Source organism: Gracilinanus agilis, chromosome 2, assembly GCF_016433145.1.
Source record: "Gracilinanus agilis isolate LMUSP501 chromosome 2, AgileGrace, whole genome shotgun sequence".
Classification (NCBI taxonomy): Eukaryota; Metazoa; Chordata; class Mammalia; order Didelphimorphia; family Didelphidae; genus Gracilinanus; species Gracilinanus agilis.
Window position 1 is genome coordinate 544871258 of NC_058131.1, and position 24979 is coordinate 544896236.

Below are 24979 nucleotides of genomic sequence, written 5' to 3' on the forward strand. Positions count from 1 at the left end.
AGTGAGCCATGAGATATGGTGTCTGTCCCATAGGAAGCCCATTGACTCTCATTCAGAACTAAGGAAATGGGGAACTAGCAAGGGATACGGAATTTCTTGACTCTCCCTGGAAATTTCTTTCTTTCTTTCTTCCTTTCTTCCTTCCTTCCTTCCTTCCTTCCTTCCTTCCTTCCTTCCTCCCAGAAGGACCACTGCTAGGTGGCATTTCTTTTCCTCACCTTCTGCCTTAGTATCAGTTCTAAGACAAAAGAGCAGTAAAGGCTAGGGAATAGGGGTTAAGAGACTTGACTAGGGTCACATAGCAAGAAAAATGTTTTAGGTCATATTTGAATTCAGGTCCTCCTGGTGCTCTGTGTTACTTAGCTGCTCTCACAAGTCTTTTTCTGGAGGAGACTACACTATCCCATCTGGCTTAACTATAACCAGAATATATTCAGTATTGAGATTACCTGACCCTCAAACAAGTCCCAAGAATGTTATTTGGGAATCATTAGGAGAGAATTTCTCTTAAAAAAGTCCCAGTATTCTAGCAGCATTTTGGTCCTGGATCTTAAATAAGGTGACAACTCTTATATCTCTGACAAGCAGTCATTAGCTTCTGCTTAAAGCCCTCTCGCTAGTCACAGAGAACTCTTTCCGAGGCAACTCATTTCATTGTCCTGCAAAGGAATTTGTAGTCAGTTGGGAACAAGATCACGTTTTTTTTGGCAACCAAATGTGAGGGGTAAGAACTGCCTCTAAGGTGCCGATCTCTAGGTTGACTTTGGAGTAATTCCAAATCTCCCCAAGAAAAATACCAAGGAGATTTATTACCAGTCAATGGAGCGTTGCCAGCTAAAATCACTGGAGCGAGATTGCCAGAAAGGATGTTGGCCAGTAGGAGACTTTGAGGGAAGAGTTTAGGATTGAAGAGTACACACTGCCTACTGTTCTGAAACAACTGAACTACATCTTCCCCAAGGCTATGAACCATAACACAAATGACACTGGGAAATGTGACTGGTCCATTTGAACAATTACCCAGTTGCTATTGAGTTGACTAAGTTTAATTTTGCCAATGAGGGAGAACTAGAGTTAATCTCCTGGGATTTCCAGGAAAGCAATCTTTCCAGAATTCTGACTTGGAAATCGAACTATTCCAGTGGTATACCCTTGAACAGTAGTAGCCTGAGTCCTTCATGTTATTGACACATGGGCTATAATCTGGAATAAAGGCGATCAAGAACATAAGAAAGAGGAGCAGCTAGGAGAGAGAGCTGGGCCTGATGACAGGGGTTTTGGGTTCAAACTGACCTCAGATACTTCCTAGCTGTGTGACTTGGGCAAATCACTTTACCGCAGTTGCCTAGCCCTTATTGTTCTTCTGCCTTGGAACCGATTGCTTAGTATTAATGCTAAAATAGAGGGTAAGGCTTTAGAAAAAATAGGATTACCATAAAGAATAACATCACATACTTTAATGCTGATCTGTTTTATTATTATTTTAAAAAAAAACATACCCCCTTCCCTCAATAAGTCCAGTTTGCAAATACAAACAGTAGGTGCAAATTTAAAAACAAATTAACTCTATAACTTTGCATTTGCAAAAGTTCAGATAAATTTAAAAAAAATGCAAAACCACAACAAAAAACCCTCTTCCCTTACAATATGCATAAGTTCATAGAGAAATGTATTTTATGATCTTCAATCAAATTAAAAATAGATTATAACAAATGCTGGATCAGGCATATTCAGAGATTGTATCCTGGATAAATTCCTAGTCGCAGTCCTGGAAACATTCAGAGTTTCAGACTTTTATCACTTATGGAATTATAAATATCTTCAGTCATAGGTATGTACATTTTCTCTGTGTCATCCAAGAAATATAAGGCATCTTTGATGACAGCAGGGTTGAATCCCTCTTCTACAAGTGTCACTTTACGGTGCTTAAAAGTTCCAGTGATTTCAATGGTATCCTGAAAAACATGCAACAATTTGTTATCCATTCAGTAAACATCTATTAAACTCCTACTATGTGCCTGGAACTGGACTACATATTTGGAGGAGAGACTAGACCTGTGGCTTCACTGGCATAGGGAAATCCGAGAAGAGGAAACTCCTTCTCCCAGAGCAAACTGGCACATGCTTTCTAATTTATAATCTTAGATAGTTCCCTGTGGTCACTAAGAGGTTAAGTGATTTGTCCAAGGTTGCAGAGTCAGCAAATGTGAGATGCAGGACTTGCTTTGTATCTATGACTCAACAGTGCCTTTCATTAATCAATAGAAACCACCAATTATGGGACTTTGGGACTTTAGGCCATGAGGATCTACAATTTCTCCAGAGCTGATACTAAATCCATCATAATTTAGTAAATGGTCTTTTTTTTTTATGCCTTTATCTTCCATCTTAGAACCAAATATTGTGTATTTGATTCTAAGGTAGAAGAGCAGTAAGGGCTAGGCAATGGGGGTTAAGTGACTTGCCCAGGGTCACCTAGCTAGGAAGTGTCTGAGGTCAAATTTGAAACTAGGACCTTCCCCTCTCTAGCCCTGGCTTTCAATCCACTGAGCTACCTAGCCGTCTGCTGGTAAATGGTCTTTTAAGAGTTTCTGTTTGAACCTCTCTCAATATCTTTATCCTTGTCCTTGGTCAACAGATATACAGTTTGCCAACTCTGCACTTGTAGAGATTAAAATTAATATTCAATAACTAAGTATTATATTTTATAGTTTTTATTAATAATAAACAATTTTAATCTCTACACACTTCTTGAAACCCTCCTAGCTTGGGAGGAGCTGCCAAAGGTTGCTTTCCACTGAGAGAGCCTTTAATACTCAAAGGTTATCTCTGGCTCAAGGTAAGGCAGAGGATTGGGAATTAAATGGTGGTTATATCATTTTGGACAAAAATATGCATGGTACTTTGCAGGTTAAAAAATGTTTCCTTTTTCTCCTGTAGGTCTCCATGGATTAAGAGAGTTCAAAGGGGCTTTGGGAGTCTTGCACAAAACCTTTGTTTTGGGCATATGGACTTAGAGGAAGCAGCACGGTGCAGTGGATAGAGGATCTTGGCATCACATGATCACAGATTTAGAAATGGAAGGGGTCTCCAAGGTCATCTAGCCCAATTCTTTCATCATTCAGAAGTCCAAAGAAGTTAAGGACTTTCTGGGATCACACAAGTGCCAGAGTTGGAGTCTGAAACCATGACCTTTGATTCCAAGTCCAATGGTTTTTACAACATGAGTCAGGAAGACTGGGGCTCAAATTCTGCCTCTGATACAAACTAACAGTGTGACACTGGGCAAATGACTTCCCTTTCTTAGGTGCCCTTCCCTCACAAAGGTCACCTACCTTGTTAGGATCATGAGATCCTAGATTGGGAGCAGGAAAGAACCTTATCAATCTTCTAACCAATTCCTTTCATTCATAGATGAAGAAAATGAGTCATGGAGAAGTTAAGCAACTTGTCCACAGTCTTATCTATCTCCCTATAGATGAGCTTCCATATTGAAATCACAGATCCTTCATGTTTTATCCATGTAGAATTCTTTGAATAGGTTATTGTAGACTTAAAATAAGCCACTTAAGGTGTCTGGGCCTCAGTCTCCTCATCTATAGCGTGAGAGGGCTAGACAAGATGATCTCTGGCGTCCCTTCCCTCTCTAAATGTAACAAATGATCCCAAGAATTCATTGGTCTTTTTCTAACTATTTTTCATTCATAGCACTGGCTAAAACAAGATCTTGATAACTATCTATAAAGAATCCACTCCTTCCCCTGTTATAGAGGTTAAGTCTAGAAAGGTTCTAAATGACTGAACCTGTACAGTTAAATTTCTCATTGGAGAAAATCAAAGAATCTCATTCGATGTTTCATGGCAGAGCTTGAAGCAAGAAATACTAAATCTTCGATGACTTTCTTAAATTAGGTTCTCTCAAGTTGAAGGTCCATTAACTTGTTTAAAAAAAGTTTTGCTAACTGTATTTCAATATAATTGGTTTTCTTTGTAATCCTATAGTTTTGATTTTATGCAGTTAGAGCCATTATTCTGAGAAAGGGTTCATGGTTTTTACCAGACTGCCCAAGGGGTTCAGCAAAAAAAAGGTTCTGGATCTTGGTTTAAACAAATGTCTATCAAGTTGAATTAAGCCAGGATGGTGAGTCTTTAGATAAATCTTTCCCTAGTAAAAGTTTCCAAATGAATGAAGTAGTGTCTGACATTTAGTGGATTAACCTACTACCCTAGGGCACTAGAGTCTGTGTTTCAGAACTACTTACTTAGAGGCACATTATCTATTGTACCATCTTCCTGGCAAAACCAATGCATTTTTCTACCTAAAGGGAAGTGGTAATCCATTTCTCTGACATTTGGGCCTTGTGGCTAATGTAGGCACTTTAAAGGGGAGGGTCAGGGAACTAGGAGTTCCCTTAGGAAAAGAAATTTTTGAGCTCTCACCTGAAGCCTTATGAATCGAGGTCTTGCATAGCTAGGCAGGTACTCGGAAACATGCTTGTAGAGCTTCTTCCCGTCAAATTCATGGTCCTCCTTTATTCGGATGGATGCCATTCCTATTCGACCCTCGTGACCTGGAAAAATTGCGACCAATAATATAACAGTGCTCGTGGACACATGATGGGAAAGCATTTTGAAGGACTAAATGAATGGCCTTTTAAGCCAGCATTTATTGAACACCTACTAGTTTTCATAGATCTTTCCTTAGCCACTTGTGCAATTTGGGGGACTAGCTCCAGAAGGGGTGTTTCCTTTATTTTTTAGTATACTAATTACTCAGCAAACTGATTATTCATCCGGTTGTGAGCTAGCTAGGACTTCAGCTTCTGTTCTAGCTCTCAGGTTTTTTTTTATGTCTTATATCATTAGGATTTTTACTAGTGGGTAGGATGATTGGACAGCTGAACTACAAATTGGACAACTTAGCTCTTTATTAGCTGCATTTATGGAAGGTTTGGTGAGGGAAAAAATTCTAGTCACTGGATAAAATGAAGCACTACTTAGGAATTAGTCATTGTTACTGATATACTCTAGTTACTATGGATAACAGAGTTGACCATATTTGAAATTTTATTGTTACTACTGATATATTATTAAGGAATCTACAAATTAGTCCAATAGTTCTGGAAATATATTTCGATTATGTAAGAAATTAAGTAAGGCTGTTGGAGCTGTGAATTGATTCAACCATTCTGGAAGGCAATTTGGAATTATGCCCAAAGGGCTTTAAAAGACTGCCTGTCCTTTAATCCAGCCATACCACTGCTGGGTTTGTACCCCAAAGAGATCATAAAGAAAAAAGTTTGTACAAAAATACTTCTAGCCGTGCTCTTTGTGGTGGCAAAAAATTGGAAAATGAGGGGATGTCCTTCGATTGGGGAATGGCTGAACAAATTGTGGTATGTGATGGTGATGGAATACTATATTGTGCTGAAAGGAATAATGAACTGGAGGAATTCCATGTGAACTAGAAAAACCTCTAAGAACTCATGCAGAGTGAAATGTGCAGAACATTGTACACAGAAAGTAAAACATCATGGAATGATCAAATGCAATAGACTCTGCTACTAATAGCAATGCAATGATCAAGAACAATCCCATAGAATTATGAGAAAGATTGCGATCCACATCCAGAAGAAGAACTGTGGGAGTAGAAATGCAGAAGAAAAAACAGATGATCGATCACATGGTTTGATGGGTATATGATTGATGTTTTTTTTTGTTTTAAAAGATCACTATTATAAATATGAATAATATAGAAATAGGTTTTGAGCAATAATACATGTCTAACCCAGTAGAATTGCTTGTCAGCTCCAGGAGAGGGGAGGGAGAGAAACATTAAATGAAACATTTAATCATGGAAAAAATCTTCTAAATAAATAAGCATATTAAAAATATATTAAAAAAAGAAATTAAGTAAGAAAAAAGATTAAATTGTCTCCTCTGAGTCTCCAAAATCCAGTTGATTTAAGTAGTATTCCATTTTATGGACTGGACAGTTAATACCTGACTCAAGTCTCTCCCTGTTCTTACTCGGCTGCCAGGGATTTTTCTCAAATGTCATCTGACTTTGTCACCTCCCTACTCCTTTTTAGCAATGTTTGATTCTTCATGACCCCATTTGGGGTTTTCTTGGCAAAGATACTTGAGTGATTGGCCATTTTGCTCTCCAGCTCATTTTACAGATGAGGAACTGAGGGTCAACAGGCTAAGTGCCCTGCCTGGTTAGTCAAGTGCAAATCCCTTACTAGGGGCAAGTTCAGTGACTTGCTACCTATGTGAGTAGCTAACAAGTATCTGAGGTCAGATTTGAATGCAGGAAGATGAGTCTTCCTGCCTTATCAACTGAATTGCCTGGCTACCTCAATAAACTTCAGTTTTTATTTTTATATTTATTTATATTTACATACTTGTGTAAAATATAAAAATGCTCCATTCAAAGCCCGTCATAACCTAAGTCCACTACCTTTCTGGTCTCCTTACACATGAGATCCTCTCTCAGCTCGCACACTCTAGGCACAAAACACCTCATTTCCTGGCGCTATCCCATGCCCAGAATGCTCTCCCTCTTCCTCTCTGCCTCTTGGCTTCCTTGGTTTCCTTCAGGTCCTAGCTAAATCCCCTCCTTCTGCGAGATTTTCCTGAACTCACTGAATTTGAGTGCTTTTCCTCTGTGATTATTTCCAATTTTTCCTCAATAGATCTTGTTTCACATAGTTGTTTGTGTTTGGTGTCTTCTATTAGAATAGTAGCTATCATTTGCCTTTGTATTCTCGGCATTTAGCACTGTTCCTGGCACATAGTAGGGGCTTAATAAATGTTTATTGACTAGACTGAATGCAGGTCTGGCCATATTCACTCCCTTATTCATTAAATTCCAGGGGCTCTCTATTGCCTCTAGGATGAAATATGAAGCTCTGGCATTCAAAGCCCTCTCCATAATCTACTCACCACTTGATATAACCCCTTCCTACTTCTCTATCTCTCACAGTCTTCTTACACCTTACATGCCACCAAGTACTCTTCTTCAATTCAGTGACACTGGCCTCCTTGAGATTCCTTGAACAAGAAACTCCATCTCTTAGGTTCTGAGGATTTTCTCTGTCTCTCATGCCCGGAATGGTTTTCCTTTTCATCTATGCCTACTGACTTCCCCATATTCCTTCAAATCCCTATTAAAATTCCATTTCTGTTATTGTTTAGTTGTTACAGTCATTATCTGCGTCTTCGTGACCCCATTTAGGGCTTTCTTGGCAAAGATAATGGAGTGGTTTCCCTTCTCCGGGTCATTTTACAGATGAAGAAACTGAGGCAAAAAAGTTTAAGTGACTGGTCCAGGGTCACACAGCTAGTAAGTGTCTGAGACCAGATTTGAACTCAGAAAGATGAGTCTTCCAGTGTCACCTAGCTGCTGCACCCCCTCTCTGATCCCATTTACAGGTAGCCTTCCCCAATTCTTCTTACATCTAGCGCCTTCCCTCTTTTAATTATTTCCCATTTGTCTTGTATAGTGTTTGCACTTATTTGCTTGCTTGGTGTTTCCCCCAAGTGAACTCCTTGAGCCTGTCTTAGCACAGTGAATGGCACATAGTAATAAATACTAAGCCTTTGCCTCAAGGAAGTTAAAGACAGATGGAAAGATCCCATGTATCTCCTATCTACAGCTTTTGCACAGAAAAATTTGAGTATTAGAGTTCTATAAACAATAATGAATATGAAGAATTCAGAGGAACTTGGGGATACTTTATGAGTGAAGGAAAAAGAGCTGAAGAACAGAACAACCATAAAAATAATATAAGGGAAAAACCAATGCTAAAAGATGTCAATATTCAGATGAACAGGGCTCATCTTGATTCCAGGGGGTCTGTGATGAAACATAATTCCTTGCAGCAAGATGCCATGCAAATAATAATAAATCTGGAGTCACAGGGCTTGGGTTTGAAAACTGGCTCTGTTACTACCTTGGTGTCATGGATCATAGTAACACGAATCACAGGATCATGGAAGGAGAGCTGGAAAGGGCCTTATAAACTAGTACCATCCCCTCATTTTACTGATGAGGAAACTGAGGCTCAGAAATTAAAGGATAGGTTCAAGCTCACACAGGTAGTGACACTGATGGGATTTGAACCCAGGATCTCTGATCCCAAAGTCGATAATTTTTCCATGGTAGATAATTTCTTCCCCTGTCAGATGAAAAGATTGGGCTAGGTGGCCCCCAAAGAGCCCTCTAGCTATAAAAAACTGGTGGACTACTACTTCTGTGTGACCCTGGACAAGTCACTTAACCCTAATTGCCTTGCTCTTACTGTTCTTCTGCCTTAGAACTGATACTTAGTATAGATTCTAAGAGAGAAGGTAAAAGAGCTGGGAAAAAAAAAAAAAAAGATCTGGTAGTTTGTTTCATCTACTTTTCTTCCCAGCCTAGGAAGAGGACACAGCTAGGTGGTGCCATAGTGCAGGAAGACTCAAGTTCCAATGTGACCTCAGATACTTGCTATTTGGATGACCCTAGGCAAGTTAATTAACCTCTTGTTTACTTTAATTTTAAAATGAGGATAATAGCAGTACCAATCTCACAAGGCTATATGGAGGATTCAAGTGAAAGGACATGATGTCCATAGGTTTATTCTGCTTCCTACCTCATGCCTCTCTTCACTTTAATCCAGTGATTCCCAAAGTGGGCGCCACTGCCCCCTGGTGGGTGCTGCAGCAATCCAGGAAGGCGGTGATGGCCACAGGTGCATTTGGGGGCCACGAATAACTGTAAGGGGGCAGTGATAGTATGTGACAGGGGGCGCTAAGTAATATTTTTTCTGGAAAGGGAGCAGTGGGCCAAAAAAGTTTGGGAACCACTGCCATACAGTATTACAGAGGGGATAGAAGGAAGGAGGAGAAAAAGAATATTTCCTCCACTTCTTTTAACAATGCATTTGTGCAAAGTTTCTAAAAGAGACTCAGGTTAGTTAATGACATCTATTCAAAGCAGAATAAAACTAGGGGAGAGTGGAATAAAGGTGAAGTAGAAGGTGGGGTTACATTATGTCCTTACAGTGAAGCATGTTAACACCACAAAGTGATCATTTCCTTACAGAAAATTAGTCCTAAGAACAAGGGGTTTATCTTGATCAAGCAGGTCAGTAATTGGAGAAGTGTTTGGGCCAATGACCAATGATCCTAATAGCATTTCTTTTTTCTTGACCAGGCAGGACAGAAAAGGGAGAGGTGTTTTTAGAACAATTATCATTGTTTTCTTGTGAGGCCCGCAGTAATTGGGCATTAATATCGCTTCTACCCAATCTTACAGTTCCAAGGGGAGGCCTGCTCCACTTCCCAGAACTACTTATATGTAATCTGAGAGAAGGGGAAGCAAGCTTACTTGGGTCACGAGGGCCCCTGGCTTTTGAAATCTCTCCCAAGGTGATAGGGTGTTTATCTCTAGCTCTAATGAAGGTAGAAAACAAAAAGGAACTGAGGAAGGCTAAGCTAAACATTCCCCTCCCTCCTCCTCTTTTTTTTTTTTTTTTGTTCCTTTCAACAACCCTTAGCAACCTCCCAAGTATCTCTCCAAAGCTTGCCAATTCAAAAATAGAAAAAAGATTCAAAGCTACATTGGATGTAAAGAGAATACACCCATGTAGTTTTCTCTGTTCCTCTGCCTGGTCTAGAGTCTAGAGCAGTGATGGCGAACCTTTTGGAGACCAAGTGCCCAAACTGCAACCCTCATACTGCATTTGAGACCCCTGCCTTACCCCAGTCAGGGAAGGGAGGAAACACTCCCATTGGGCTATTGGGCAGAGAAATATCTTCAGGCGCATGTTGAGAGGGAGTGGGGAGCACCCCCTCCAGCACGTGTGCCACAGGCTTGCCAACACAGCTCTAGGGTGTCATGGCAATAGAGGAAAGAATTGGGTAGAGATAAGAAGACCCAAGTTCAAATCTCACTTCATATGAGTTGTGTTGACTTTGGGAAGGTCACTTAACCTCTCTGAGTTAATCAATCAAGCAATACAAATTTATTAGCACTTATTTTGTGCCAGAAATCTCTTACTTTAAATCCATGGTTGTCTATTCTGCTACTACTTTTAGTGATGGAGAGCTCACTACACAATAAGGCAGTTAGCTCACTGAAACAGAAATACTCCTAAATGATGGGACACACACACAAAAGGCAAAAGACAGTCTCTGCACACAAAGAGCTTACGCTAATGAGAGAAACAACATGCAAACAAATACCAAAGCAAGTTACATATAAGATAAATAGGAAATGATTAAGAGAGGGAAGATACTAGAATTAGGAAAGGCTTCTTATAAAAGATGAGATTTTAGTCAGGATTTAAACAAACCAAGAAAGATCAGCAGGCAGAGATGAGGAGGGAGAGCATTCAGGCATGGTGAAAGAAATGAGAAAATGCTGAAAGATGGAGTGCCTTGTTTGTGGAGCAGTCAGGAATCCAGTGTCATTATATGAAGAGTGAATGCTGAGGAGGAGTAAGGAATAAGAAGAATGGAAAGAGGGCTAGCTTATGAAGGATTTTGAATTTAGAAGATTTTGTATTTCATCCTGGAGGCAACAGGGAGCCATTGAAGTTTACTGAGTGAGTGTGAAATGACTGGGCCTTTACTTTAGGAAAATCATGTTAGTAGCTGAATATCTATGGGAGGAAGCTAGGTGGATCAGTGGATTGAAACCCAGGTCTAGAGAGGGGAGGTCCTGGGTTCGAATCTGACCTCAGACACTTCCTGGCTGTGGTATTTCTTGGCAATGCCCATTGCCTAGCCTTTACCACTCTTCTAACTTGGAACTCATTGATACTAAGATGGAAGGTAAGGGTTTAAAACAAAACAAAAATACTGATGATCACACATGTCAGAGTAGAACTTGAATTCAGGTCTTTGTGACCCTAAATTTAACACTATTCACTATGCAATGTTCAATGAAAAGAATTGCTCTCTTGGATGGTTTCTAGGGAAAAGATGGCCAATTTTGTTCTAGGGTTAAAAGTATGTTCCATTAGTCTAGGAATTTGGTTCAGATTTTCTAGTGGGTTTTGTACATACCTGGTACAGGCACTCCATAAACGTTAACTTCTTGGACAAATTCAACTAGCCCCACAATATCTGCGACTTCCGTAGTGGCCACATTTTCCCCTTTCCATCTGGGGGAAAAGAGGGCAGGTTAATTTCTGCCTAAGTCTGTAGTAATACATTTATCATGTTTTCATTATATATTTGAGGGATTAAGGTAGAGTCTGATCTGGCTTGGGCTAATCTTATTTCAGAATAGCTCTTGGAAAATCTCAGACTTTATTATACGGTCCTTTCCTTCATGCGGTCCATGGTGGAGCTAAATTGACCTTCCTCTCTATGTGTCTGTCCTCTATGCTTCCAAAGCCTTCTTAACTCAGTCTCTTAGAACATCCGGGTTCCTCATGCTTACCTTTGAATTCAGCTCATGTTCTACAAAAGGACCCTTTCCCAATCCCTCCAGTCACTAGTACCTTCATTTCAAAGAATTACTATGGATTGATTTTGCCCATGGTTTATATATACATACAAAATATTTTGCCCAAGGTTTATGTATATTCTAACTGGGGAGAAATGGCTTTGTTTTCTCCCCAGTTAGGATGTAAACTTTTAGGCTCAGATAAGTGGTTTAGTGGATAGAGAACTAGACCTGGAGATGGAAAGTCCTGAGTTTAAATCTAGCCCCAGATGCTTCCTAGCTGTGTGACCCTGGGCAAGTATTTAAACCCCCAATTGCCTAACCCTTATCACATTTCTGTCTTGAAACAATACACAGTATTGGTTCTAAGATGGAAGGTAGGGTATTAAAAAAAAAGGATGTAAACTTCCGAAGGACACAAATTTCTGTTTTAGTCTACTACCTCGTTCTAAGGAGGTGCTGATTAACAAATGCCTGTTAACTTTGATTGCAAAGCTTATTAACAAATGAACTGTGTAGCCTAAAATTTCTGTTAGCATAGAACAGTATTGGCAAACCTTTTAGAGGCCGAGTGCCCAAACTGCAATCATCACACTGCATGTGAGCCCCCCACCTTACCCCAGACAGGGGAGGGAAGAAGCATTGCTGGACAGGGGGGCGGATGATATGAGAAATGTCCTTAGGCATGCGTGGAGAGGAAGAGGGGAGCAGCCCCCCTCCAGCACACATGCCAAAGGTTCACCAACATGGGCGCAAAATGATACGTCTGTTCTTGAAATTTTTTTTTTTGGCAAAAGCACAAACTTAGGATGAAAGCTATTGGTTAGATGTTTTTCAGTTATGTCTGACTCTTCACAGCTGCATCTGGGGTTTTCTTGGAGGAAATACTGGAGTGATTTGCTATTTCCTCCTCCAGTTCATTTTACAGGTGAGGAAACTGAGGCATACAGAATAAAGAGACTTGTCCAGGGTCACATAGCTAGTTAAGTATCTGAGGCCAGATTTGAATCCAGGAGGGTGAATCTTCCTGATGCCAGGCCTGGTACTCTATCCACTTTGCTGCCTAGCTACTTGGTTAACATTACTATCAAAAATATAGCCAATATTGGGGCAGCTGGGTAGCTCAGTGGATTGAGAGCCAGGCCTAGAGTCGGGAGGTCCTAGGTTCAAATCCGGCCTCAGACACTTCCCAGCTGTGTGACCCTGGGCAAGTCACTTGACCCCCATTGCCTACCCTTACCACTCTTCCACCTATAAGTCAATACACAGAAGTTAAGGGTTTAAAATAAATAAATAAATAAACAAACAAACAAACAAACAAACAAACAAACAAATAAATAAATAAATAAATAAATATATATATATATATATATATATATATATATATATATATATAGCCAATAGGCAGTTACACTGTTAAAATATAGTTCTGGTCTGAGGAAAATGACCAGGATCATAAATCTTCCCATTTCTCTCACCTAACCAACATTCAATTTTAATGAAATTCTAGTTCTTATTTCATTCATCTAGTGAACTTCAGAATTATATTTAAGTATTCACTTTGTTATGTGCTTACAGACATAGCTATTAAGTATCAGTACCAGGATTAAACTCAAGTCTCCTGATTCTCAGGCCAGTGTACTTTCCATTATAGTATGCTATCTCAGTTCATTCATTCATTCATTCATTCATTCATTCATTCATTCATTTATTGCCTCCTTCCTTCCTTTCTCTTTCTTTCCTTCACTCTTTCTTTCTTCCTTTTTAAAAACCTCTTCCTTTTCTTAATAACAATTCTAGGAAAGATGGGCAAGGGATAGGCAACTGGGATTAAGTGATTTGCCTGGAGTTACACAGCTAAGAAGTGTCTGAGGCCAAATTTGAACCCAGGTCCTCCAGGCTCCAGGCCAGGCTATCTATCCATTGAGCCACCTAGCTATCTCTCTGCCTCAGTTTCTTGACTCTGATCCTCTGCCAAAATGACATGATCAGATGACTCTGGCACATCGAATTGGTAGGAACAACTTTTCCAACTTATGTTACCAAAATAAAAAGGTAACACCATAAAGCTAGTCTCTGAGTCAGAAAAATATTGATTTAAGTCTGGCTTCTGATACATACTGGTTTTGAGATCCTAGGCAAGTCACTGTCTTTACAGAAATTCTCTAATACTCCTGGAACAAATCTGGCCTTCGAAAAGCCCTAGCTGTGTGACCATGGGCAAGTCGCTTAACCCTAACTGCCCAGCCCTTACTGTTCTTTTGCTTTTGAAATGATCCTGAGTATCGAATCTAAGAGAAAAGGTAAGATTTTTTTAAAAAGATGAAAAATAAAAATAAAAAGAATTTTAAATGCTAGAAAAGTTGCAGAGCCATTGCTAATCTGCATTGGCAAATGGAATCCCCAACTTAAAGAGTTTCCTACCCTGCTGAAAAATCCTATTTTCAAACCACTTCCCTGCCACTAAATACCTATCTATGGGGGGTTAAAAATTACAATCACCACTTCATAGAATTTTTTTCTGTTTGTTTTGTACAGTAATAAACAGAAACCGACCTGAAAGTATCTCCAATTCTGTCATGGAAGTAGATGAAGTTTTCATGATCAATTAATAGGAGGTCACCGCTGTTGAAATAGACATCCCCTTTCTTAAAGACATCTCTTAGCTTTTTCTTCTCCGTTTGAGCCTTTCCTCCAGCATAGCCACTGAACGGTGTAAGGTGTGTGATTTTGCAAATTAACAGCCCTACTTCACCTAAGAAAAACCGATATGGGGAAGAACATTTATTTTCATGGTCAACAAGTTTCCTCAACAACTGGCCTTTTGGCTAAGGCCAGATGAAGAGCGTGGCACCAGGCTTGACTGTACAGTAACAACGGTCCTAATAATGACTGACATTTCCATTGTGTCTTAAGGTTTGCAAAGCATCTTACTGTCGTTACAGCAAGTTGATCCTACGGACAGTGCTGTTAGGTCAGTGTTAGTACAGCGAGGTCGTGTTTAGTACAAATGAATCCCCCAAGGTGGGCAAATGTATTTGAATTCGAATGATTTGAAGTTATAATTACATAAAATATGGTGACTAGTTGCAGCCTGATGGAAATAATGAAATGCAAATTTGAATTATATTACCATTATGAGGGATTTATTATGTGCCCTAATGGGGACCTGGCTCTATTACCCGTATGTATTCTCACAGATAAGGTAAAAGGCTTAATTAAAAGTTAAGTGACTCATCGATGGTCACACAGTTAGAAGCAGAAGATCTGAACCAGTGAGAAAGGACAGGCATAGCTATACTATTTTATATCTATAATTCTACTTATTTTTATATCTTATTGCAAAAATATCTACTTATAGGCATTATTGATGATATAAGATAGTTTAAGGTTAAAAGTTAGACATCAAAAACTCACTATATTTTCTTAGTTTGTGATATATGGTCATCTGTAAACTTAAAAACCCCCAAAGCCCTTTCCTTCTGTCTTTGAATCAGTACTGTAGTATTGGTTCTGTCAATCAGAAAAGCCCTACTTAACACTTCATTAGCCAGCTAAGCAAGACTTGTGAATTCTCTTATTTGATGGCTAACAAAGTGTTAAGTAGGGGTTTCCTGATTAACTCAAAGACAAAGAGAATAAAGAATTCCCTTTCACAGTTCCAAGGCAGAAGAATATTAAGGGCAGGGCAATGGGGGTTAAGTGACTTGCCCAGGGTCACACAGCTAGGAAGAATTTTAGGCCACAATTGAACCCAGGACCTCCTTTCTCTAGACCTGGCTCTCAATCCACTAAGCTATCTAGCTGTCCCCATAAACATTCATTAAATAAGGGGTAAAAGAGTAAATTTATATACCTGGTGGCTTTTGGCATTTCATTTATGATTCCTTAAAATACTTAAATGAAACCCTTATTTCCAAAGTGATATAGCTAGGGCTATGTTTGTTCTCTCCTGAAGCTCCTTAAAAAATATTTGGACAGACAAGAAAGCTATGGATTACTTAATTGAATAAAAGTCAGTGGTACCTTTGGGAACTTTTATGCAGTATCCGTTTCCATCTCGGACGGGCTCATCTTTCTCAACATCATATTTAATCAGATCATAGGAAATAGCTTTCTAGCAAAAATATAATAAATCATTATTTTGAATACGTTTTTTTCTTTCGCAGGTAGACTCAAATTCTGAATAGATCTATGTTAACATTCTTCCATCCAAAGTCTGGCATCATCAGCAATGTGTTCTCCTCTTTGATATTATTATTATTGTTCAGTTTGTTTCAATCGTGTCTGACTTCATGACCCCATTTTGGGGTTTTCTTGGCAAACATACTAGCTTGATTTGCAATTTCCTTCTCCAGCTCATTTTATAGATAAGGAAACTGAGGCAAACAGAGTTCAGTGACTTGTCCCAGGTCACACAGTTAGTAAGTATCTAAGGCTGGAGATGCTGTTTCTCTCTGCCTTCTCCCCATTAAGCATCATTTAATTTCCCACTTCTTCTCTTCATGTATTCTATACTCGTTAAGCTCATTTACTAACTGTTCCCCAGTTATTAAATATATGCCATATTTCCCCATTTTTGCTTGTATGCACACATCAGAACCTCTTCTTGGAATACCCTTCTATTCAATCTTGGTTTGTTAAAGTCTCCCCTATCTTTTGAAGCTTGAGGAGGTTCAGAGGGCTTTGGGGGCTGAATGGGGGAGCTGGTGGAGTACAACGCACATCAACACAATACACACAATGTACATTAATGCAACAAGCAATGGCGCTGGAGTCAGAGGACCTGGGCTCAGATCTTGCCTTTGACATTTACAACCTGGATTACTTGGAACCCTGTTTTCTCGTGTGAAATGCAAGAGGGTAGGATTACATTTCTCTGAGATCTCTTCTCGCTCCAGATCAATGGCCCAAGCACAAAACAATTTAGGGGAAAGAAGGTTGGGTATTAACGGGTAGTCCAACAAAGACCAGCATTTTTCAGTCTGAGGAGAAAATGCCTAAAAAGTGAGGGACAATCAAGAGAATTTATAGACCGATTAGCTGGATACTTGCTCACCAAATCCCGATATTCCAGAACTAGGAATGCAATCCCTTTGAAGCTTAAAAGAGCTACATTTAGGACCAGCATGTATTATTTAACAGAGGAAATTAATGAACTTAAAGCATTTTCCTCCCAGGAAATGGGCTTTTTGGTCTGAGCCTATAATTTATTGGTATTGGGAAAGTCTATCCACCAGTGTAGAATGGCAACCTTTCTCCAATTTATATTCTTAAAAAGCTTCTTTGGGTGGGGGCAGCTGGGTAGCTCAGTGGATTGAGAGTCAGGCCTAGAGATGGGAGGTCCTAGGTTCAAATCTGGCCTCAGCCACTTCCTAGCTGTGTGACTCTGGGCAAGTCACTTGACCCCCATTGCCTACCCTTGCCACTCTTCTGCCTTGGAGCCAATACACGGTATTGGCTCCAAGACAGAAGGTAAGGGTTTAAAAAAAAAAAAAAAAAAAAAAAAAAAAAGCTTCTTTGGGGCACTGAGAAGAATGTATAAGAGGAAAGACCTGAATCTTGGTCTTCATGACTCCATCTACCACACCATACCACCTCTTAAGATGTTACAGTCTGGAACTATAAAACTAATTTAGTAATATTTTAGATAAATTGATGGATGACGGTCCATAATGAGTAAAATGAATGGAAATTAAGATGGGGGAATGCAATGGGAAAGGGGCATATCCTGAACTTTTTGAGGTTCGTTTGATGGAAAAATCCCAGGACCTTTTATAATATATCTCTTGGTGCCAGTTTCAGAGACAGACTATTGGCTAGGGCTAGGCAGACCATGTGTCTGATCCGGTATGGCAATTGCCATGATCTGAGGAAAAAGTGATCCTGAAATAGCTTCTAAGAAATCTCTGGCTTCTGAAAATTAGCTTTAACCACAAAGGCTTGAAATAATTAAAAAAATATTTTTTGGGATGTTTTAAAAATTATTATAGTATAAGACTACTTTTATCAGCTTTTCTTTTCCTCTTCCTCTCAATATTCTTGATCACTTTTCCTTCCTTCCTCTCTCTGTGATTGTGAGTTATATTAATAAGTTCTTTGGTATTTTGATTGGCATTTCACTAAATGTAAATTAGTTGGGGGAAATATTGTCATTTTTACTATATTAAGCTGACCTATCCACAAACATTAATTGTCTGTTCACTTATTCAGGTCTTCCTTTATTTTGGACATTAAAGTTTTATTTGGTTTCTTCAGACACTTCTAGCTGTGACTCTGAGGAAGTCACTTAGCCCCATTTGGCTAGCCTTTACCATTTTTCTGCTTTGGAATATCTTAATATCAATCCTACGGCAGAAAAGGGTTTTAAAAAGAAAGTTTTATTTTTGTTATCAAGTTGTTTTAGTGGTGTCTGACTCTTCATGACCTTTTTAGGATTTTTTTGGCAAAGATACTGGAATAGTTTGCCATTTCCTTCTCTAGCTCATTTTGTAGATGAGGAACTAAGGCAAACAGGGTTAGTGACTTGCCCAGGGTTACAGAATCATTAAGTGTATGAGGCTAGATTTGAACTCAGGAGGATAAGTCTTCTTAATTCCAATCTCAGTGCTTTAACCACTATGCTACCTAGCTTCCCTGTGCCACCTGATGTCCTTAAATAGGTTTTCTGTCTTCTTAGATAAGTTAATGACCAAATATTTAATAGTTTCTTTTGTTATTGTAAAAGGGATTTCATTTTCTTATTGTGTCTTCTTTATCTTTATTGCTAGTAAATAAGAAAGCAGCTGATGTTTTTTGGGTTAATCTTACATACTACAACTTTGATAAATCCATTCATTGTCTCCATTATTTTTTCTTCTTACCTTCTGTAAAAAGTTTTGTCTTCCAATAGCACCAATCTTTCTTGGATAATTGAAAAATCCTATATTTCCTTCAGTGGCGGCATAGAATTCATAAATTTGAATGTCTCCAAATCGCCGGAGGAATTCCCTCCAAACATCTCCTCGCAAGCCATTCCCAATGGCCTTTCTCACTCTGTGATCACGATCATTAGGTTTCTGTAGGAAGAAGAGGTAAGAGGCATGGAATGAGGACATTTCTGGGGACCAAGACTTAAATGTCAGCATGAAATTCTATGTTCTATGTTGGTGATGCCTTAAATCTGCCAGGCAAGTCTTTATTTTTATTTTTTAATTTAATCCCTTACCATCTGTCTTAGAATTGATACTAAGTATTGCTTCCAAGGCAGACGAGAGATAAGGGTTAGGCAATGAGAGTTAAGTGACTTACCCAGGGTCATACAGCTAAAGATGTGCCTGATGCCAGATTTGAACCTTGGACTTTCTAGTCTCCAGGCCTGGCTCTCTAGCCACTCAGCTATCTAGTTGCCCCAATGCAATTCTTTAATGTTTGGGTAGAGTGGGCTGAAATTAGACCTAAGGGACTTCAGGGGCATTCAGTTGAATAACTTTGCAGTTGTATTTTAAGGGAAAAAAGATGAATCTTACTTTTTCAGTGTTTGCAAAATTTGGTCTGTTTTAAATTTTTACACAAAAGGATTAATTAAACAGATGTATGCTATGTATCTAATAAATTTTCTGAATGATTCGAACTGAAAAAATAGGAGAATCCAATGCAATGCCTGATATAGAAAAGACTTCCAGTCAATTGAGGGGGATCTCCAAGTAAGAAAGCAAAGCTCCTTATCTGGAGTTTTTTTGTGACCCTCCCCCTCCTCTCTCACATCATTCCTCCTCATCCATTTTACATCTTAACCAAAACGGACTAGTTGTCAGATGCTTTCTAGCTGTGTCACCCTGGGAAAGTCATTTTAACCCTCACTGCCTAGCCCTTACTGACCTTCTGTCTTGGAACCAATACTTAGTATCGATTCTAAGACAGAAGGTAAAGGTTTTAAAATAGAAAACAAAACCAAACCAAACCCAAATAGGCTAGTTGTTTCCTGAGCTCATCTTTTCTTCCCCACAAACCCCTTCCAAACATCCAACAAATATTTGTTAAATGCTGGCTAGTTGCCTCCGACTCAGCCACATCTTGGAGACAAAAAGTCAAAAAAGTAAGATAGTCTTTGCCCTTAAGGAATGCGTGTTCTGCTGAGGATATAAGAGCATTTTCATAGATAGGTAAATAATAGGACATACACAAAAACCCACAGTGATTGTGGGGGGCACACAAGCCACCGGGGAATTCAGGAAAGACCTCCTGAAGGAAGTGGCACTTGGGCTGATTGATTCCTGAAGGGAGCTTGGCATTCCAAGAGACAGAAGGGAGGAGGGAGAACATTTCAGGCACGAGGGGCCACCTAGGCAAATTCCAGACTCAGGAGAAAGAACATCATGTACAGGAAAAAAATGTGGTTAGAGGGGAAAGCCTAGGAAGATAGGTTGGAGTTAGACTGTGAAGGTGAACCAGAGGAGTTTGAGTTTTATTGATCTATTTTTAAGCCCATGCCTTCTTAGGGTTGATTCTTTTTTCTCCCCTTTTGTTAGTATCAATTCTATTACTGGAGTATCAAGGGCTAGGCAATCGAGTTAAGTGACTTACCTAGGGTCACACTGCTAGGATGTGTCTGGGGTCAAATCTGAATCCAGGTTCTCCTGATTCCAGACCAGGTGTTGTATCCAGTATGCTACCTAGCTGCCTCTGTATTTTATCTTTTTTTTTCTTCCTAAAACTCTTATCTTCTGTCTTAGAATCAATACTAAGTATCAGTTCCAAGGTAGAAGGATGATAAGGGCTAGGTAACTGGGATTAAGTGACTTGCCCAGGGTCACATAGCTAGGAAGTATCTGAGGTTAGATTTGAAGCTAGGACCTCCCATCTTTAGGCGTTAGTCTCCATCCACTGAGCCACTTAATATTTTATCTTAAAAGCAATGGGATGGGGGTGGGATAGCTAGGTAGCTCACTAGAAATGGAAAGTCCTGGTTTCAAATGTGGCCTCAGACACTTCCCACCTGTATGACCTTGGGCAAGTCACTTAACCCCAATTGCTTAGTCCTTACCACTCTTCTGACTTGGAACCTATACATGGTATTAACTCTAATGTGGAAGGTAAAGGTTTTTTTGTTTTGTTTTGTTTTGTTTTAAAACCCTTACCTTCCATCTTAGAGTCAATACTGTATATTGGCTCCAAGGCAGAAGAGTGGTAAGGTCTGGGCAATGGGGGTCAAGTGACTTGCCCAGGGTCACACAGCTGGGAAGTGTCTGAGGTAAGATTTGAACCTATAACCTCCCGTCTCTAGGTCTGGCTCTCAATCCACTGAGCCACCCAGCTGTCCCTGGTAAAGGTTTTTAATAAAAAGCAATGATGGCACGAAGCTTCTTGAACAGGGGAGGGACAGGATCAGATGGCTATTTAGGAAGACCAATATGACAACCAGGTAGATGACATGAATAGGAGAGAGGAAAGACCAATGAGGAGTCTACTGTGAGAGGCGATGAGGACCTGATCTATGATGGTTATGGTGTGAGCAGAGCAAGGTGGCAGGGATGTGTTGGAGTCAGCTTGTACTGGTTTGAGAATCAATTGTTAAATTTTTAGTGTAAACATTTACACTAAAAGCAATATACTCCACAAATCAGGGTTTGCTTTGTTGTCTTTTTTATTGTCTAGATTTAAGAACGTGATTATTTTGTGGTTCCCTGGTTGCAGCTGTGTCCAACTCTTCACACCCCCTTTTGAGTTTTCCTGGAAAAGATACTGGAGTGGTTTGTCATTTCCTTCTTGGAGAAGGTGATGGGGAAAAAAAAGTTACCAATGCAGATTAAACTTAAAAGTTAAATTTAAAACAGTGAGTTAAGTTTAACAGTGAGTTTTAAGTTAAATTTGAAACATTCACTTTTCCAGAGATCCTGTTGTTAAATATTTACCTGGATACCACCTGCATGTGAGAGTTGTAGAGGAAGTAAAATTAATAGGAGTTGGCAACTGATGGATATGGGGGTAATGAGTGAGAAGAAAGAGTTGAGGGGGACTCCTAGGTTGTAAATCTTTGTTCCTGAAAGAACGGTCATGCTCCGCACAGAAACAGGAAGGAAAGAGAAAGGACGGGTACAGGAAAAAAGATCCATTTTGGACATGCTGAATTTGGAATACTTATGGAATATCAGGTGGAGATGTCAAGCAGGCATTTGCTGGCATGAGATGGGAAGGCGGGACCCGTTGATCTGAGAACCAGCTACATAGATCAAGTTATTTTTCAATCATGTCTGACTCTCAATGAACCCATTTGGAGTTTTTATGGCAAAGATACAGGAGTGGTTTGCCATTTCCTTCTCCAGTTCATTTTTTTTTCTATTTTATTTTATTTAAAAAATTTTTATTTTTATTTTATTCCAATAACAAATTTATACATGTTTTCCAAAGTTACATGACTCATGTTGTCTCCCTCCCCTCTTCCCCCCCCCACCTTCCCTTTAGTCAACAAGCAATTTCCACTCTCCAGCTCATTTTACAAATAAGAAACCTACACCAACAGGGTTAAATAACTTATCCAGGGTCACGTAGTTAGTAAGCGCCTAAGGCCAGATTTGAACTCAGGAAGATGAGTCTGACTCCAGGCCTGGCACTCACCCAGTGTGCCACCTGCATAGATCATAGCTGAATCCAAGGTAGTTTATGGGATCATCAAAAGAAAGTGTATGCAGAGAAGAGAAGAGGACCCAGAACAGGGCTTGAAACCAGGTCTTCTTGGTTTAGACCAGCCGTTCCCAAACTTTTTTGGTCTACCACCCCCTTTCCAGAAAAAATATTACTTAGCCCCCTGGAAATTAATTTAAAAAATTTCAATAGCAATTAATAGGAAAGATAAATGCACCTGTGGCCATCACCGCCTCCCTGGATCGCTTGCAGCATCCACCAGGGCGCCCACTTTGGGAATCACTGACCCAAAACAAAGCCCTCTCATACAGGTGAGATAGGATTGATAATCCATGCAAGGGGTAGGAACCACAGTATAGCAGAGTCACAAAAGGTTAGGAAGGAGACAAAAGGTAGAGGTGACCAACAGGGTTAGATGCTGCAGGTCAAGAAGGAAGAAGACTGAAATAAAGGCGATTTGAAGGCTACTTTATCGCTATTGGATTTAGCAATTAAGAGATCATTGGTAACCTTACACATAGTAGTTTGTGGTGAATGGTGGGAATGGAAACCAGATTACAAATGGAAAGTCAGTAAAAGGTGAAAAAGGGAATGCAACAAGTATAGAAAGCCGCCTGTGAAAGAGAAAAGTCAAGTGAAGGATTTTCACCTTCATGGATTTTTCACGTACTGTTCTCCATGCCTAGAAGATATTTTCTCCTTGTCTCTACCTGTTGAAATCTTTCAAGGTCCAACTCAGATGCCACTTGTGCTATAAGATCATTTTCTGTAATTTCTCTCAGATCAAAGTATCCCCTCTTCAAAATTTTCCCAGATCTTTTTATCTGGATCTCTCCTTTGAATATTCTACTATGTATTCTACTTATTTCTGTATGCCACATGCCTCTCATTGTGATGCTAATCAGAAGCATTAAACACCTGGCATGGGCCACAATTCTCAAGTGCAGCCCAAATCAGATTAAAATGTAATTGGAAAATATTTAACAAAATAGATAAAAAATACAATAGAACATAAATAATATTAATATGGGGTTTTTCCAAAGCCAGTATGAGGCCCAAAGAGATCCTTATGTATGGTTTTTATCTGAGTTTGATACCACTAGTGTAAACTATGGGAAGAAAAGCTTGGACAAACCAAAGGATTTACTTTGTCAGTCAATAAACATTTGTTAAACACTTTAACTATGTGCGAGGCACAATGCTAAGCAATGGGTATACAAAAGACTGTCTTTGCTATCAAGAAGTTATAATCTAATGGGGGAGATAACATGCAAAAACATATCTATATATCATCTATCTATCTATCTATCTATCTATCTATCTATCTATCTATCTATCTATCTATCTATATCTATATAGATCAAGCTGTTGTTGTTCATCCTTCTTCCCCTCCCTCCTTCCCTTCCTTCTTTCCTTTTTTTAAAACCCTTACCTTCTGCCTTAGCATCAATACTGTGTTTCAGTTCTAAGGTAAGGGCTGGGCAATGGGAGTTAAGTGACTTACCCAGGCAGTAGCTAGGAAGTCTCTGAGGCCAGATTTGAAGGCAGGACCTCCCGTCTCTAGACCTGGTTCTCAATCTACTGAGCCAGCTAGTTGCTCCCTCATCCCTCCTTTTCTAAGAGGACCAATGACATCACAGGGTAATGCCTGTGAATTGGATTTAAGTGAGGCAGAGTTGAAAAGCTAGCCTCACTCTCTATTCCAGAATCACTGAAGTCAAAACAAGCTATAAACAGGAAAAATAGGAATGAATTAACAGAGGGAAGGCACTAGAATTAAGAGGGGTTGGGAAAGCTTTCCTTGAAAAGCCAATATACATTTATCAAATATCTCCTATGTGCCAGGCATTCTGCTAAGTATTAAATAACCAAGAAAAAAAGACCATAGCCCTGTGGGAGAGCATAGAGTAAATCTAAAGATTAAAAATAGAATCATAGACTGTTAAAGCTACAAAGGACCTTAGAGATCAGCTCATCCAACCCTTTCACTTTATAGAGAGGTTAAGGGACTTAAACCAAGGTCACTCAGCTCATTAGAGGCAAAACCGGGGCTATAATACTGCCCCAATGGAACAGGATGGGAAGAAGGAGAGGAAACCATCTCCCAGTTGCCTCAGATGGCCTAGGAGGAATATGCTTTGCTCTAATAAGCACCAGGAAATGACTTTTCCTAAATGTTCAAGCTGAAGGAGGGTTTATATTAACAAGTGTTTGCATATGGCGAGACAAGTTGTAAAGTAGGAAAGTTTGTTTTCATTTTGTCTCTCGACATCAGTCAAACAATACTGATCAAGCATTGACTGTCATGTGCCAGGCACTGAGGAAAGTGCTGGGCATACAAAGAAAGGTAAAAACACACGGTCTGTGCTTTCAAGGAGCTCATATTCTAATGGGGGAGATAACAGGAAAGCAACTGTGAACATATAAAATATATATAGTTTGTATGGAAGTTCTTTTTTAGAGGGGAAGGACTAGCAGCATGTTCCCCCATTCATTTATTCAATTAAGCATTTAAGTGACTTCTGGGAGCTGGACACTGTTAGCTGCAGGAGATATGGAACCAAAAATAAAACAGTCCTGCCCTCAGGGTGCTTATATTCTATTTGAGGGGAAAATAAATAAATACAAAATTGATAAAAGGTTACAGGCACTTAACCTTCTCATCATAGGATATGCTATGTCTTTTAGGTTTCGGTCTAAATTTGTCATTGTGACTTCTCCTAGAAGTACGTACACTTGAATCCCCCCTTCCTTTCTCTCCTTCTCTCCCTCTCTCTCCTCTCCCTTTCTTCTCTCTGTCTCTGTCTCTTTCCTCTCCCTCTCTCCCACTCTCCCTCCCTCTCCCTTATTCCCCTCCCTCTCCCTCTCTCTCCCACTTTCTCTCTCCCCCAATCTCTCTCTCCTTCCCTTTCT

General features: G+C 39.6%; 1 protein-coding gene across 4 annotated transcripts in view; it reads right to left on the reverse strand.

Moving 5' to 3' along the window:
- Window positions 1–1455: 1455 nt before the first annotated feature.
- Window positions 1456–24979, reverse strand: part of SLC27A2 (solute carrier family 27 member 2) — a 79701-nt gene continuing 56177 nt past the window's right edge. For all 4 annotated transcript variants that reach the window (XM_044665178.1, XM_044665177.1, XM_044665176.1 and 1 more), the window contains 6 exons: window positions 18307–18501; window positions 15470–15560; window positions 14000–14198; window positions 11059–11156; window positions 4441–4571; window positions 1456–1955 (listed from right to left, as the gene is read on the reverse strand). In XM_044665178.1, coding sequence (XP_044521113.1) covers window positions 1779–1955; window positions 4441–4571; window positions 11059–11156; window positions 14000–14198; window positions 15470–15560; window positions 18307–18501 — 891 coding nt within the window. In that variant the 3' untranslated portion in view covers window positions 1456–1778. The remainder of the gene's footprint in view (window positions 1956–4440; window positions 4572–11058; window positions 11157–13999; window positions 14199–15469; window positions 15561–18306; window positions 18502–24979) is intronic.